Source organism: Varroa destructor, unplaced genomic scaffold, assembly GCF_002443255.2.
Source record: "Varroa destructor unplaced genomic scaffold, Vdes_3.0 BEIS01000002.1, whole genome shotgun sequence".
Lineage (NCBI taxonomy): Eukaryota > Metazoa > Arthropoda > Arachnida > Mesostigmata > Varroidae > Varroa > Varroa destructor.
In genome coordinates, this window is record NW_019211455.1 from 10,138,893 (window position 1) to 10,153,755 (window position 14,863).

At 42.1% G+C, this 14,863-nt stretch overlaps 2 protein-coding genes across 5 annotated transcripts; both read left to right on the plus strand.

The window, feature by feature from the left end:
- The first annotated feature begins 41 nt into the window (after window positions 1-41).
- Window positions 42-10,024, plus strand: LOC111245894 (mediator of RNA polymerase II transcription subunit 25-like). Its single transcript, XM_086980379.1, has 6 exons — window positions 42-1,170; window positions 2,564-2,783; window positions 3,035-3,720; window positions 4,122-4,748; window positions 5,461-5,624; window positions 5,888-10,024. The coding sequence occupies exons 2-6, from the start codon at window positions 2,626-2,628 to the stop codon at window positions 7,268-7,270; spliced, it is 3,018 nt and encodes a 1,005-aa protein (XP_086836505.1). The 5' UTR covers window positions 42-1,170; window positions 2,564-2,625; the 3' UTR covers window positions 7,271-10,024.
- Window positions 9,885-14,719, plus strand: LOC111245897 (adipocyte plasma membrane-associated protein-like). Of its 4 annotated transcripts, none has more exons than XR_002671516.2 (3): window positions 9,885-10,024; window positions 10,791-12,131; window positions 12,420-14,719. XR_002671516.2 is itself a non-coding variant. In XM_022794879.2 (3 exons), the coding sequence occupies exon 3, from the start codon at window positions 10,797-10,799 to the stop codon at window positions 11,994-11,996; it is 1,200 nt and encodes a 399-aa protein (XP_022650614.1). In that variant the 5' UTR covers window positions 9,931-10,024; window positions 10,438-10,481; window positions 10,791-10,796; the 3' UTR covers window positions 11,997-14,719. The 4 variants fall into 4 exon arrangements, 3 of the variants coding, with proteins under 3 accessions (XP_086836521.1, XP_022650613.1, XP_022650614.1); XM_022794879.2 differs by adding an exon at window positions 10,438-10,481 and having other exon boundaries at window positions 9,931-10,024; window positions 10,791-14,719; XM_086980395.1 differs by having other exon boundaries at window positions 10,791-14,719.
- Window positions 14,720-14,863: the final 144 nt, after the last annotated feature.

Here is a 14,863-nt window from a genome sequence, read left to right on the forward strand (position 1 = left end):
AGAAATCGACGGAACTCGACCGGCTGTAGCAGACGGCCAGTCCATTCAGTCGATCTTTGCTGATTCGTGTGGCGTTGCCTGGGCTCATTCTGTTTATATTTGATGTCCTATACAAGACACTTTCGAAACCCCGCTACGAAATCACATACAGTGCCCCGGCTATCTATATAGAGAAGCCTCTTATTCTGCGCCTGAATGGCCGTGTGTCTGTGTGTGTCACAGGGCAGTTTTGTCAGTTTAAATGTCTTGATTGTCTAGGGAAGCTAGTAACACCGGTTCAATTCAACTTGTCGTCGTGCTGCTGCTGCTGCTGCTGCCGCATCCGTCGTCGCTACCGGTGCTCGGGTTTATGTTCCCTTATCGTCGAACGCGGTAGACTCCGTTCGTTCCTACGCTGCTGAGTGCCGGCCGTGCTGCGTCCAGCGGCAGTGGCCACTGGAGCGCTCGCGACCAATGCCACGGTGACTCCGATACTTGTTGGCTTCCACCTCGACTCCCTCCGCCCTGAGGGGCTGTTGTGGTTCAACATCTTAATGGTGGTGATTCGATGACAAGCCTACAGTGAAGGCAGCTGGAGTTTACGCTGTATCGTTTTACGATTCGTTTGTGTTGGGACACCCTGGTGGTGACGACCACGGACCGTGCGATTTGTGTAGTTTCATTTCGTTGTATGCCTTTCTTTCTAGCCGTGAGTTCGATCTCGGTCACCGCCCTAAAGCCTGGTGCCTTTCTGGCGTTTTTAAGAATCCGATCTTTTCGACATCTACCACATGCTGTTGGGCAAACTGGGTTTGAGCAGTTGTACGCATTTACAACTGTCGACCACTAATCTTTAAACAGCGCCATAATAGTAATCTCAGCTGATGAGAAAGTGAGTGTCTTTACAATGCCGCGGAAAATAGCGGCATTGAGTTTTGTGTGTATATAATATAGCAGTGTTAGAGTTCTTAATGTGTGGAAGCTGAGTTAACTAAGTACAAGGAAAGCGGGTCAAAAACGACGCATTTTAAAAGAGCGCGAAGGCTTCAAACAGACAAAGTTATCCACGAGAAGCGCAATTACGTGAGAGATTGATTCGAGTACATTTGAAAATAGCATCCGAATTAATCGGATATCGGATAGTTCGCGTTTACGGAAGCTCTTGTTCATCTTTCCCTGCCGACGCATCAGGTAATCTATTGAACTGCATAGTGCGATTAAGTGTTCTTGTAAAGAGCCAATTATGGGAAGGTGTTATAGGGTGAGCGTCCGTTATCGCTTGTTATTATTACTACACCTCTTTACGGCCTTCGAAATCTGATCCCGGCAAGCAAGCCTTCACCCATTGCTACTTGGTCCCTATATAGAACCTCGGAAACAACTAAACGTAAATAACTACCTGCTTATTCAATTGATTGATAAAAATCTGGCTGATGATGGAATGGATCTATGTTATGCTCGGAAACGCGCGTGCGTATGAAAAGAAATAATACGCTATCGGAAAGTAATAAGTCTAAAGCAATCGGCTTGGATTAGAAGTATTTCGAAAGTGAAAATAACTCTTTGGAGGATGCATTTGTAGACACACGATGGGAAATATTTTCGGTATCTTGATCAGTTTGTGATTCAGTTAGCAATGCGACGAAGTCTATAAACAGGCAACCTAAGTTTTCTAACAAATATATAGTTGTTGTGTTGAGTAATGTTGTAAAATAAATACGTGAAATACTTAAACTGAGTATCGCAATAATATTTGTGCTATATCACGGTTGAAAAACGTGATCTTGACTCAAGTACTATCAGTTTTTAAGCAAATTTTTCTAATCTAGTCGAAATCCTAATTTAATCCATACTCGCTTTCGGCAACCTTTAAACCGGTTTGTCAGAACCCGATCATTAACAACAAACTGTTTAATCTTTAGAAACTTTTTTTTTAATTAGAGGACAACCTTCTGAAAAAAATGTCGGGTGAATCGGCGCCATAAATCGAAAAAACCTAACGAATGTATTTATAATTTATGATTTAGTTTATAATAACGTTTGCATTAATTAGCGGCCAACTGACCAACTCAGTTACATGATTTCCATGACGGTTAATACTCTCATTATCAACCATTTCTTTGAGTTTTTCAACATGTCGTTACGTAAAGCAGGAGTTGATGCTAAAAAGGAAGCGTTTTGACATTGCATTATATTGAACCGAAGGTATGCTTTGATTGAAAAATAGTGAATTCTACAAAGCGGAAAATTCTTTATAATTCTTTATAATACATGGTCTTTTTTGGAGCGTGACTGTTCTCGATAGATTTACTACATTCAAAGCTTATACCAATATACGTAGTAGGTATCTCTCCCAAACGGTCATTACATATAAATAGTGACGACTGATTTGTGATATTAGAGGCGCCTTGCTGTTACACAAGGATAGCCACGTTGTATTATTAATTATGGCCTCTTTCTTAAATTCTCAAGAAGGGGCCGGGCAAAGCTTTGCAGGATATTATTGCCTGATCTCTAGTGTAGTGGTTTCTTTTTAAAGAAAATATAATACCTATGCTCATACATAAGTAATTCAAATTTTCAGGTAAAATAATCCAGACGGGCTGGTAGTGAATTTTTCTACCTCCCCACTATATATCATCAACTATGGTGGTTGGTGAGAAGTGCAGCGGAGCGAGTTGGGGCTCCGACGTTGTGCTTCTCGTAGAGGCAACTGCCAACCTATTTCCATACGTGGAAAGTATTAAGACCAATTATATTGTCCCGACGCTTGAGTTCTTCAACGGTGCACCAGCTGATGACAGGTACGGTTTTAAAAACGCTGCATTTAGAGTGTATCTTAACGTTATCTTAATCCTATTTGAGTCAGATTGTGTGCGAAAACACTGTTTACTTACAAGTTATCTTAATGGTAAATGCCTTTCGAAACAGATGGTGTCCAGCAATGTCTACTGAACAAGACGTACATATTTAATAGTATAACGAGTCAGTTATACTTGTGCGCTTTGATATGTAGCATTTCTAATGCGGGTTCCTATTTGAACCATGTTTTCAGGGACTTTGGTTACGATTCAATCAGCAACTGTTCTTACACGTTGTTAGCATTTACGGCTGCCGATTCGGCACCGGAACCAGCATGCGTAACGGTAACACCTCCGACTTCGTCAATAGGCAAGGTTCTAGCGGCGTTCGACAAATTGCTCTTTGGAGGTGGCGCTGCCGAACAGTGTTCGCACATTGGGGAGGCACTAGCAACTGCGCTGCAGGTATTCGATGACCTTGCAGCTTGCAAGGGCCCACCGTCGAAGGAAGGTTCCCGACACTGCATTCTTGTATGCAATTCCCCTCCGTACCAACTGCCAGTTCTTGAAACTGTCGGCTTTCAGGGCCAGACCCTCGAGCAGCTGGCAGCAAAAATGGCGGAGAGATCTATTCAGCTAAGCATTGTGTGTCCGCGCAAGATACCGCAGCTCTGCAAGCTCTTTGAGAAGGCCGGCGGGGATTTAATGGGGACGTTGGCTAAGAACTATGCCAAGGACAAGCGACATCTTGTGCTTCCGAGCGGGTTCACGCTGGCTGAACGGCCTGTCACTCCGCCGCCAGAAACGAAATTCGCCCCTGCTTCACCCCGTAGTCCAGCCCCGGGTCAAAAGCGACCTGCACCACCGGGAAGCTCGCCCCCACGAGAGACGAAAATTTTCAAACAACCCGGTAACGTGCCTTCTCCCGTTGGTGCACAAGGTTAGTGTATGCAGCGCGATTCGTAAAATTGCATTTGTACCACGCACTGTGCATTATTCATAAAAATCCTTACACTGAAGAGTTCTAAAAATGGAATTGAAGGTCTCAAAAAGATAAGTATACGTTTCGTAACAGCGACCTTTCACAATGACTGCTTTCCGTTACCCTTTGCAAAGTGTGTGTGTTTGCGCTAACAACTGTGACCAAATTTTCGCTAATCAACTATTATAGGTTGCACTTATAATGCAGCATAATATAGCTGTATATAAATATTGACTCCGCCTCTAGTATTACGAAGTCGCACTTATTGATGACGTCTTTTATTTATAAATTATGAGCTCGACACCAAAATTCGAGTAGACTCATGGAATAGTCGTAATGAGGCATCAATGTACTTTCAGGTCCGCAATCTGTGGGGCCTCCGGGCACAAATGTACAACGAGGTCAAGCACCGACACCGCCAATGAATCCGATGGTGCAAATGAACCAGGCGAACCCGCCGAACGTTAATATTCGCCAGTTCAACGCGGATGTTCGTAGCCCTGGCGGTGGTCGTCTTCCTCCCGGAGCACCAGTTGGTCCCGTGGTCCCGGGCGGTGTGGGGGCTCCGCACTGGAACAATGCGTCACCACCAGTATCAACACCTTCACCCTCAGGACCCACTGGGAACATGTCCTTACTTCAGAGTCAGCTTAGCACGGCTCCCATGCGACCACAAAATCCCACTCCGCAAGGGCAGTTCCCGCAATTCCGACCGAGAATGGTCGGCCCCCCTGGGCCTATGCCAGGGCCAGGTCAACAGGGCAATCAAGGTTCACCTGGTGTTACTTATAATCAACAGCAACAACAACAACAACAGCAACAACAACAGCAGCAGCAGCAGCAACAACAGATCATGAATCAAGGACCTCAAGGTGGAATGATTGGGCCTGGTCCAGGAGCTCCTATAATGAATCAAGGAAGTGTACCACCAAACCAAGTTAACCCCAACCAAGGTCCCATGAGTAATCAGAACCCCAGTATGATGGGTAAGCTGATTTCAACCGTATATGTACGCTTGCACGAGATCGACGATTTTCAGTTTTTTTTTATTTCTATTTGTTTACACCTGATGTACAGTTCAAGATTAGAACACATGTCTACTCGTTTATAAAACCACTAACTTAGTGCTCCACATTTTGTGAATATCCTGATAAAAATTCTGTTAGATGAGGGTATTTCAGCTAACACATACTTTTTTGGAGCGATTTACGTTACTTGTGAAGTTAGTAAAATCGAGTTCCTTTCTATATAGGCAAATCAGCAGCAATGAAGCCTCGCCCGACCCAAAAATTCGATGTAAAGCTTTGAGTGTCCTGTCTATCATAGCATTAAAAAGACTGATTTCTGAAATAGATGATTTACGTTTGAAGCGGATTATCCTCCGCAAGGGCTTTCGTAAAGACCACAATTACAAGCAGAAATCAGAGCTCATTAAGGGAACAATAAATGTAAATTGAGTTGTTTCTGCGTTTATTTCAAAGCCCGTACATTGGTCATAATATATAAGTAAGGGCTATTTGCTGACTTTTTATTTAGTACTACAAAACTTCATTCTGGCCATTTTATATTTCCGCATAGTTGCATAACCATTTAAATTAGTATCCGTGCACTGCACACACGTATTCATACTAGCCGAAGTCGACAGCTCAACATATTAGTGTTGTTAAATCCCTGTTTGTACGGCGATGTGCATTTCAGGGCCGAATCAGGGTGCTATACCAGGGCCAGGACCCATGCCTGGACAACAATCCGCTCCTGTGCAAAGGCGCATCATTTGGCGAGGCGATATCGAATACCACGATCGTGTGTCTAATCCTCAGCAACGGGTTCAATACAAATTGAACTGTGTTATTGCTTCTCAGGTTAACAACGTTTTACTAGTAAATAAAACACCTATCTAAGAAAATCTTTAAGGCGCTGAAAAAAAATCTTCAGTCAAATTATTTTTTACTTTCAGGATCTTACTAAGATTGAACCAGCTAGAATTTTTGCTATGTCCTTTAGTAATTACTCTTTACCTGTAGCTGGTTTTTTCTGTTTAATTTCGGTAAGCTGGTACAGCTAATTATATCATATCTAACCACATTACCTTTATTATCTTTTGATGACCACTTTTGGGGTGTAGGTAAACCAGGCGACAAAACAGCCGGAGGTGAATGCGGGAACGTGGCCCGACAAAATGCAGCTCCAGCTGCTTCCTCGGGTACTACTCATGAACGTCATGCCAAACATTAAGAACGCCGCCCGCTGTGTCTATCTTAATTTCCAGACTCAGGACCTCAGTCAGCCGGGCAACCCGCAGTTGGCTTCGGAACAGGCTCTGCAAAATCTCTGCAGATTAATGAGTCACAATAGCGGCTTTCTCGGTTTTATTCATCTCACGCCGCCTTGCGAAATCAAAGTGATGATCGTCGTGTATATGGCGGAATCGAACACGTTTATTGCCCTTATAGCGAACGAACAGGAGATGCTCCTTAACTCTATCAAGCAGGTGTTTGAGCATCACAAGAAGGCGCAACAGCAGCAGCAGCAACAACAGCAAAAGAATAAAATGCTGATGCAAGGCCAACAGGGACCTTCGGGTCATGCGATGCCTGGAGGCCCTCAAGGAGCACCGATGACCAACATGGCCCAGCAAGGCCCTCCAATGACAATGGGTCAACAGATGGCTAGCCAAATGAGCCAACAAATGGGTGCACAGCATGATGGGCCAAGACCTGGCATGATGCAGCAGGGCCCCATGGGGCCAATAGGAGTTCAAGGGCATGTAGGTGGTCAGATGGCTAGTCAGATCGGTACCCCTATAGGGCAACAAATTGGCATGGCTGGCGGTCCACATCCGCCTAACCATATGGCCCAACGGCAGATGGGTATAACGTCACAGGGCGGCATGGGCAATCCACAACAACCAAACGTTGCCATGAATGCTCAAGGCTTAGGACAACCTAATGGACCAATGGGAGGACCAATGGGCATGGGGGGTTCGGGTCCCCATATGATGGGTAGTAACGTTCCGCAAGGAGGCATGATGGGTCCTGGACCTAACGGGCCTGGTGGACCGCAGGGGCAAGGGCCTGGTGGTCCTGGCCAGCCCGGCGCGGACTTTGTCTCAATGGACGAGCGTAAGCAGAATCTAATAAAGATCCAACAACTACAGCAGAACCTCGAGGCGGCACAGCAAAAAGAGTTGCAATATAAACAACAGCAAATGCCTGGCCAGGGGCCGGTCGGAGCTGTTGGCGGGCTGGGCGGTATGATGGGTCCCCAGGGAGGCCCTAGGCCAATAGGTCCAGGACCTCAGATGCGAAGCATGGCACCGCAAGGAAATCATAATCCTCAGCTCAAGCATCTTTTACAGCATTCAGTCCAGGCTCAGCAAATGCGCGTACAAGGACCCCAGGGAATGATGCAAGCAGGTCCGCAAGGGCCACAAAGTGCGCCACAAATGTACGCCCAGCAAACTCAAAACCAGTATATGCCACCTGGCGGTTATAACCAACAATTCTAATTAATGACGAGAAACAAACGGCGACGAAATGAAAGATGAGCATACATTTTGCGGGCGGACAGAAAAATAGACCAGAGATCGACAAATGTAAATCAATCGTTTTAGAAAATATACACCGACAGACACTATTCATGTACGAAATACTGTGATCGACTGGGAACGGTAAGAGAAAAAGTAAGCGCTCTGCGCTCGTTGACATAGACCTTGTAAATTTCTCCAATTTTTAGGGGTTATTATAAATGATTATATAGAGTCTGCATAAAGCATACACCAGTCCCTCCTATTCAAAGGAAAATTGTTTATGGAAAAATGTACTTGTTAAAAGTGGGGTAACTCACACACATATCCGCACAGTTATAGTATTAAATAACAATTCGTTGCGCAGTATAGAATATTCTGTAGTTCTATAGTTTGTGGGCCGCGGTATGTGTGCGTTCTTTTGGTAGGAACGCATGGGCGGGATATATTGTAAATTTCAACGAAACTATATTTATTAAATTAGCAGAAATTGAGAAAAAAGGGTTATTAGTTCGCTTCGTATATATCACATATATAGAGAGAACAATTTCTGTACTGAGTCTACTGTGAAAATTTGAATCGACTTTTCTTGCATGTTGACAGTGACCATTGTATCATAGCGGCTTACATAGGTACCCAGGTGACAAAAAAGGAGGAGAAAATAAAAAACTGTAAAGGTGTCACTCACCTCTCCCTGCATACGTTGTACCGTTTCACAGAGATTTTACGTCGCGAGTGAGTACTATCGCGGCACGTGAAGTAAAGGAACTTAAATATTGAATTACCAACAAAAATCTTTTTTTTACTTTTAACAAATGTTGAGCAAACTAGAAACCTACACGATTTGTCCTGGCAGATCGCAATGCACGTATTCTGTCGCCAGAAATTAAAATCAGCTTTGTGAAATATCTACAATCGATTTCGCAAAACAAATCAAATAGACAAGTCAATGATAAGCAAGTCTATTTTTATACTATGTTTTGAAATTAAAGTCCATTCAACACAGTTTTGCTCTTTTTAAGAAAATAATGATATATTCGACGTAAGTAGATGATATGACCTAAGCTTCAAAACGACATATAAAAATAATCACTTCTTTTTCACTTCTAAATCTGATCTATTTGACAAGAAGAGACGTCATATTCCTTAACATATAAACAGTAACCTATGCGACACGATAAATATCATCTTCAGAAAAGTCAGAGACACGGTCGTACTGTTCCCTAGCTGGGCCAGTTCTTGCCGAATTTTTTTTATCGTGATGCTGTGTAAGCTAAGGTACTAAATAAAAAATCCCTGGTTTGTACTGAAGTAAGCAGAATTTTGACTATATTTAAAAGGCTCGCTAAAAGAATTTCAAAGTACATATTCAAAGACTGCGAAGTGGTGATCACTTAAAGATCGAAGGATACGTCTGTGGAAATAAATATCAAGGTAATATTAATCTTCGAGATAGATAATGTACAACTGTAAAGTAGTAGTGATTTCAAACTTAATGGACCGTTTCATAGAATGCTTGATCAGGCAAACAAATGTTCTGATGTATCGTGCTATAAAAGATTTCCTATACTCACAATAATATTCAATATGAATGTTTTGTATGTCAATGTGTTTGTCTACGTACATAACTTCTATGTACGCAACGACACTGCATTGGATTTCAGCTGGCTGATGTAATAGTAAACTGAATGACTTCAAAAACCCGATCGGTTCTATTGGGCAAATACCCGAAGCCTTTGAGAACTGAAATATTTCTGACATCTGTTTTGTAATTAAACGCTTCACAATTAAGCCGATTATTGTATGTTTGACTACTAGTACTATTAAGTTTTGCTTCAATTATAAGTAGTATCGTTAGCTATACAATGAGGTATTTATTACACTTTGATGATAAATGTGACTCTTTTTGGATATGTTAGAGACAGGCTTAACACAGGTGGAGAAAATAAATGATTTCAAGGAAATAATAATTTACTTCTATTAGGAAATATGTGGCCTTTAAACTAATATTCGTTCAATGTGTATAAAAAAATGAGCTTATATTCATACGAAGCTCTTCTCTTTATTACTATTATTAATTACAATATTAAATGGTTATGATGTTGCTCAGCCCGCCCCAAACCCAGAGAAGACATGGATATCACAGCCCGCTATACTCCCTGCGGCCCCTATAATCACCGTGCTTCTGTAATCCATAGGGAGGAGTCTGCTGGAGTTCGCCCTTTCCACAGCCGCTCCGGGCACCGTAGTACGGTTCAGCCCTACAGATATCAACAATAACAAACCTACGACGGCAAATTCCTCTCGCCTGTTCCCTGCCAGACCCCCCCCCTTCCTTAAAGGGCCGTCCGCCAATAGACGTGTGACCGTGGCAGCTGCATAAAGTTGCCCAGCGGCAAACCATCGGGATACGCAACAATATTCTAAACTGCTTTCTGTAGAATTCATACTGATGCCAATATTGTAGCAACCGACAGACGGTAATCCCGCGGCACAATTTCTAATCAGGCCAAAACGACCAGGACAACATCGAAGACGATAAAAAAAAGATCGCACGGAAAATGGTAGAGTGATCGACAGAATAGTATCAAGCAAACGAATGACATAGCAATAATATACGCGAAAGCCTAGAAAAAAAAGAGAGCATACCAAATCGAAGCTGAAATGGAATACTGATAGAAAAGTGCGAAAACTACGACTGTTTGATTCACGCGCGAATTTACCGAGACAGAGCAGGTAAGAGTCAGTTTTTTAGTTTTTAGGGGAAGATGCATTATACTAAAGAAATTGCTATCTTCGGTAACTATGTGTAACAGTGTATGCGCTACTGAAAATTCAAACACTTAAAACTGGAGCGGAGTTGGGCGTTTCTGTTTCTTGTGCAATTAGCTAGGCCCAACAGTTCAAACGCTGTGGATAATTAATGTAAGTTGAAATAATTGCAGATTTTTAGTGTTGCTTTACCTTACAGCAGTGACACTGTAATTTTGTTTGTATGTAAACGCGTTGTTCCGTAGGCTGGTAAGCCCATTCGAATGTCGAATTCCTAAAGAAGTTAGGTAGGGATGTTTCCAGTGAACTTTTCAGTGGTACATGCTTGGACGTCGTTACTTACATTTCTTTTGTTGTATCTATGGCTGTTATTTTAGAGAACGCCATCTACTTAATACAGTACAATTGAAGAACAAACAAGGTTCGTGCAAATTTGGGTACAAAGTCATATACAATAGCAAAAGAAGGTTTCTATTATTACGTCCAGTACTGCCATTAAGAATTGCTTTAAACTCTAACGCTGAACAGATGCCTGTCTCTTAGAGGGCCACTATATAAATACGATTCGTGTCAAGCTTTTGAGAGCGTTTTTCCGTTACCATCAGAGTACTGGATGTAAGATAAATTTGTTTTTCGAGCCATAAATTACCTGTATGGGCGACGGCAAACTAAATCTAGCGTGTCCCTATTAACCCTGTTGAGCATACTATCAGTTGTCGTTTTCTTGCAGAAAAACATGTTAGGCCTCATGTTGAAGGTGTTGCTGTGGCATATTATCTTAGTGGTAGCCATTGCAGTCTATCCATGGAGCATCGAATTTTCTCCCACGCCATACGAAGTCACCATCCAGCCATTGGAGGGCGGACTTAGTCAGAATACCCTTTTGGAATCAGTGGAATTCCTTCATCGTGGAAAGTTTCTCGGTCCAGAGAGCCTCGATATTTTCGGGGAAACCATCTACACAGGCGTGTATGGCGGTTACATACTAGCCATAGGAGGAACAGGAATCCACAAGATCACCCGTATAGGTAGAGAGTGCAACGGTCTGTACGACCAGGAACTTTGCGGACGGATACTCGGTTTACGGGTTAATTATGATGGAACTAAGTTATTGGTTGCCGATGCCTATCACGGCATATATATGGTGGACACGGAGAGCGGAGATTCCAGCCTGATCATACCTCGGGGTGTGTCTGTCGAAGGCAAAAAGCTCCAACTTTTTAACGATATTGTGAGTGATTCCAAAGGTGTCATCTACTTCACTGAAAGTTCAAACAAATACCCCCTATACAAGATTGTGTGGGCAATTATGGAACACGATGCGTCTGGCCGAGTGATGGCTTACGACCCGGTGAAACGCGACATGCGTGTTCTTCTTGATGGTCTTGTTTGCCCGAATGGTATTCAACTGACACATGATGGGAAAGCATTGCTGGTGTCGGAGACTGGAAACTTTCGTATTCTTCGATACTACCTCGAAGGTGAGAAGAAGGGCACATACGACGTGTTCGCTCAAAATCTGCCAGGAGAGCCTGACAATATCCGAAAGTCTCTGTCGGGAGGCTATTGGGTGGCATTTGTCAATGGCCGAAGCCAACGAACCCTTTTCGATTTACTTGCTCGCTATCCATTCGTTAAACTGGGTCTGATCCGGTTAACGCACGCGGTCGGCGCAGCTGTCCATGTCCTTGCAAGTCTCTGGAACAGCACTGGTCTATACGAGCTAGCTGCATACTTCAGTAACGGCTGGGTATTCTACGATCAGATACCAAAATACGGCATGATCGTCGAATTGGACGCCACCGGAACAATCAAACGATCCCTGCACGCGTCATCTGGTCGCATTAACTTCATTTCCGAAGTGCTTGAACACGATAACTACCTCTACCTCGGCTCGTTCCGCAACGACTTCATCGGAAAAGTGAAGCTCGACTGATGATACGAGATGCGAAGTGAGCAGACCCTATGCAAAATGAAACTGCTCCAAAAGTATCTACCGCAACGACACGCCCGAGCACCGTGCAGCATGAAGCGACTCCGAAGAAGTCCCCCGCGGGTAGATATCGCCGAGGTTCGTAGAATTCTATTCAAAGGTCGTCCCTCCGGCAAAAAGGCCAAACACAATAACAGACACCATTGATACCATTTAAATGCTCCGTAGTCCACCGAACTGCGTACCCACCCTATTGATGAAAGAAGGCAAGCTAGACATAATCATTACTGGCTAATCTAATCGTAATAGAATTAAGTGCGCGTATGTGCGCTCTGTTGAAATAGGTGCACAGAAGGTAGATAATAGGACATATTAGGATAATAATCATAATTGTAATATTAATTACGATAACAATCGATTTTCCAGGTCGACGGCATATCCAAATGTTTTTCAAAGCATTATTGAACCGGTTTGCCAAAATGGATGCTAGCAGAGTATCTGTAATACATCGTCAGACAACGAAAAAGCATAAAGAGATGTAGAATTCCACTATATTGCCACACCAGTGTTGTTTAAGTTCGCAATATAGCAATATCGTCATTAACTCTACAATTAATATTCCACATATTACTACTACAGTAATGTGTGATAACATATAAGTGTATATTGCACAGTAGTATCGTTAGTAAAGCTACAATATTTACATCTCGTTTGCTTCTTCCATGCCCTTGTAAATATTCAATCCACTTATTAATTAACAATGTTGTAATACGAACGAAGTTATTTTTAATTAGCGTAAGTGAGTTAAGGAAAACGTCCGATATCATCTTCGGTCTCTGAAAGCCATTCAACAAACAGCTAAGTTGTTAAACCGCGGAACTGGTACAGCGGTAGAGCGTGTGACCTATTGTGCTGGCGATCTTTCATCTTCAGATCCATCGCGTTCTATAGATATGATAAACATATCAGAATGACGAATGTAAAGTATTCATTTTTATACAGGGCTTCCGCTGTACAATTAGTAATACTTATCTATGAACATGCTTATCTATAAACCAAGTTTACTTATATATTTAATAATGGAGTGTGGGTAAAGTGGATGGTGTTCGCTTTTTTTGATCATCGCAGTTTAGCTACCTACGATGTCCAATATATTTTTACTGATAATCAGAATGTTTCTTGCCTTTACAAAACAAAAAGTTGGGAATTATTGAAAATGCTCTTTTGTGTTTTCGTATGATATATCGATATGAGATTCTAAAAAATATGCAGATGACACGAGCTCAGAGGATCGACGAAAGCAGGTTTAGCACAATCAATATTATATTAAACGATTTTTTATACGTCTTTCATACCTGAATACCATTGTACTATCCACACGTGATTCCCCGTTCACTTTGATTCCACTTCCTGGGCATACTCATGGATTTTTTTTGACTCAAAACAAGTTTACGGAGTGTAACAGAGTTATGGTTTACACGACTTCCTCCAGTATTCTAAGTTCCTTCGGCTCAATACTGTACTCTTTGATTTCAATATATTTCCCACAAAAAAAAGCTGTTTAAATTTTCTAGATTCGATTTTATACTTTTGTTTTAGCTTAGCACATCCAACTCATCGATTTTGAAATACGATGCGTTTCTGATTAAGCCTGTAGCTAGACGGATTAACGTTTTGAAAAAACGACAGTCAGGTCTTTAAAAGTACAGAAAACCAGAAAAAGAAGGAAGAACAATACCAAATGATACTATGAAGTAATTGAACGGAACGCACTATTGCTATATATATATGCTCATCTTACCGCAAACTGTTGCTTTGAAATGGGTTGTGTGGTATTGTGCCTATGAGCTGCGTTCCTTCAAAAACGCGTAGCAAAGAACAATAACCGAAATCGATCGATTAGCTTAAAGTGCATCTTAACAAAGTCAAGAATGTATCAAAACTTGTAGTGACTTGACACCGGGATTATTAGGGGACATTAGGAAAAAGATGACCACGTTCATGTACAACCACAATAAGTCGTCCCAACCACTGGGTTTCGAATCGTATTACAGGCCTTTAAGGCCCTCATACACGCCCAAGCCCGGGCGAAAAGATGTGCCTAAACCGAATTTCAGTACTGACACGAAATGCCTCGTCCAAAAAAGAAAAATGCATCAAGCTTATTCAAAACCTTTGTCCGTGCCGAATGTTACCCTTTTCTAGACTTCCTAGAAGTCTACCAAGTGCCGACCTTACAGAAAGTCTCCTATAAATTTGAAAACATGAACCAATTTTAATGACGGTGATAAAGACGAACGTGGTTGTTTGACACTTTGCAAAGTTTTCGCTATCTTTTACTTTTTAATTATGCATCCTCTTTACTCCGTACTCATTTCGTGCAGTATTTAGTCACATTCTAAGTATTTACTACTAAAGCGATTGTAAACTAGAACAGCTAATTGCTGGGAAGATCTACATTAAGCGACATTTTGTTGTGTGGCAAACTACTGAATTCTGTGAGCGGTTAATGAGGAAAATTTAATGACGAGAAACTTTTCCACAATCGCGCGACCGCGAAAGCATTAATAGATTTCGTGTAGATGACCTTGCGAAGAAAAAATATAAATTACTAACGGGTCCACTAACTGCACGAAAACGACATACATTTTATTTATGTATAATAAAGCTGAAATCTGTGAATTTCCAATAAATGTATATAATCATAAATCAGTGCTATAAAGAAACCATGCGAGTTCTTTTTCATACAATTATTTATTTCAGAGTTTCAAATATTCGCCACTTAGTTGCAAGCGTCGCCATGACGCAGTCATCTACAGTGTTCAATTATTGACGGAAAGAGCACAAAATATTGACTCTAGGTAAATTAT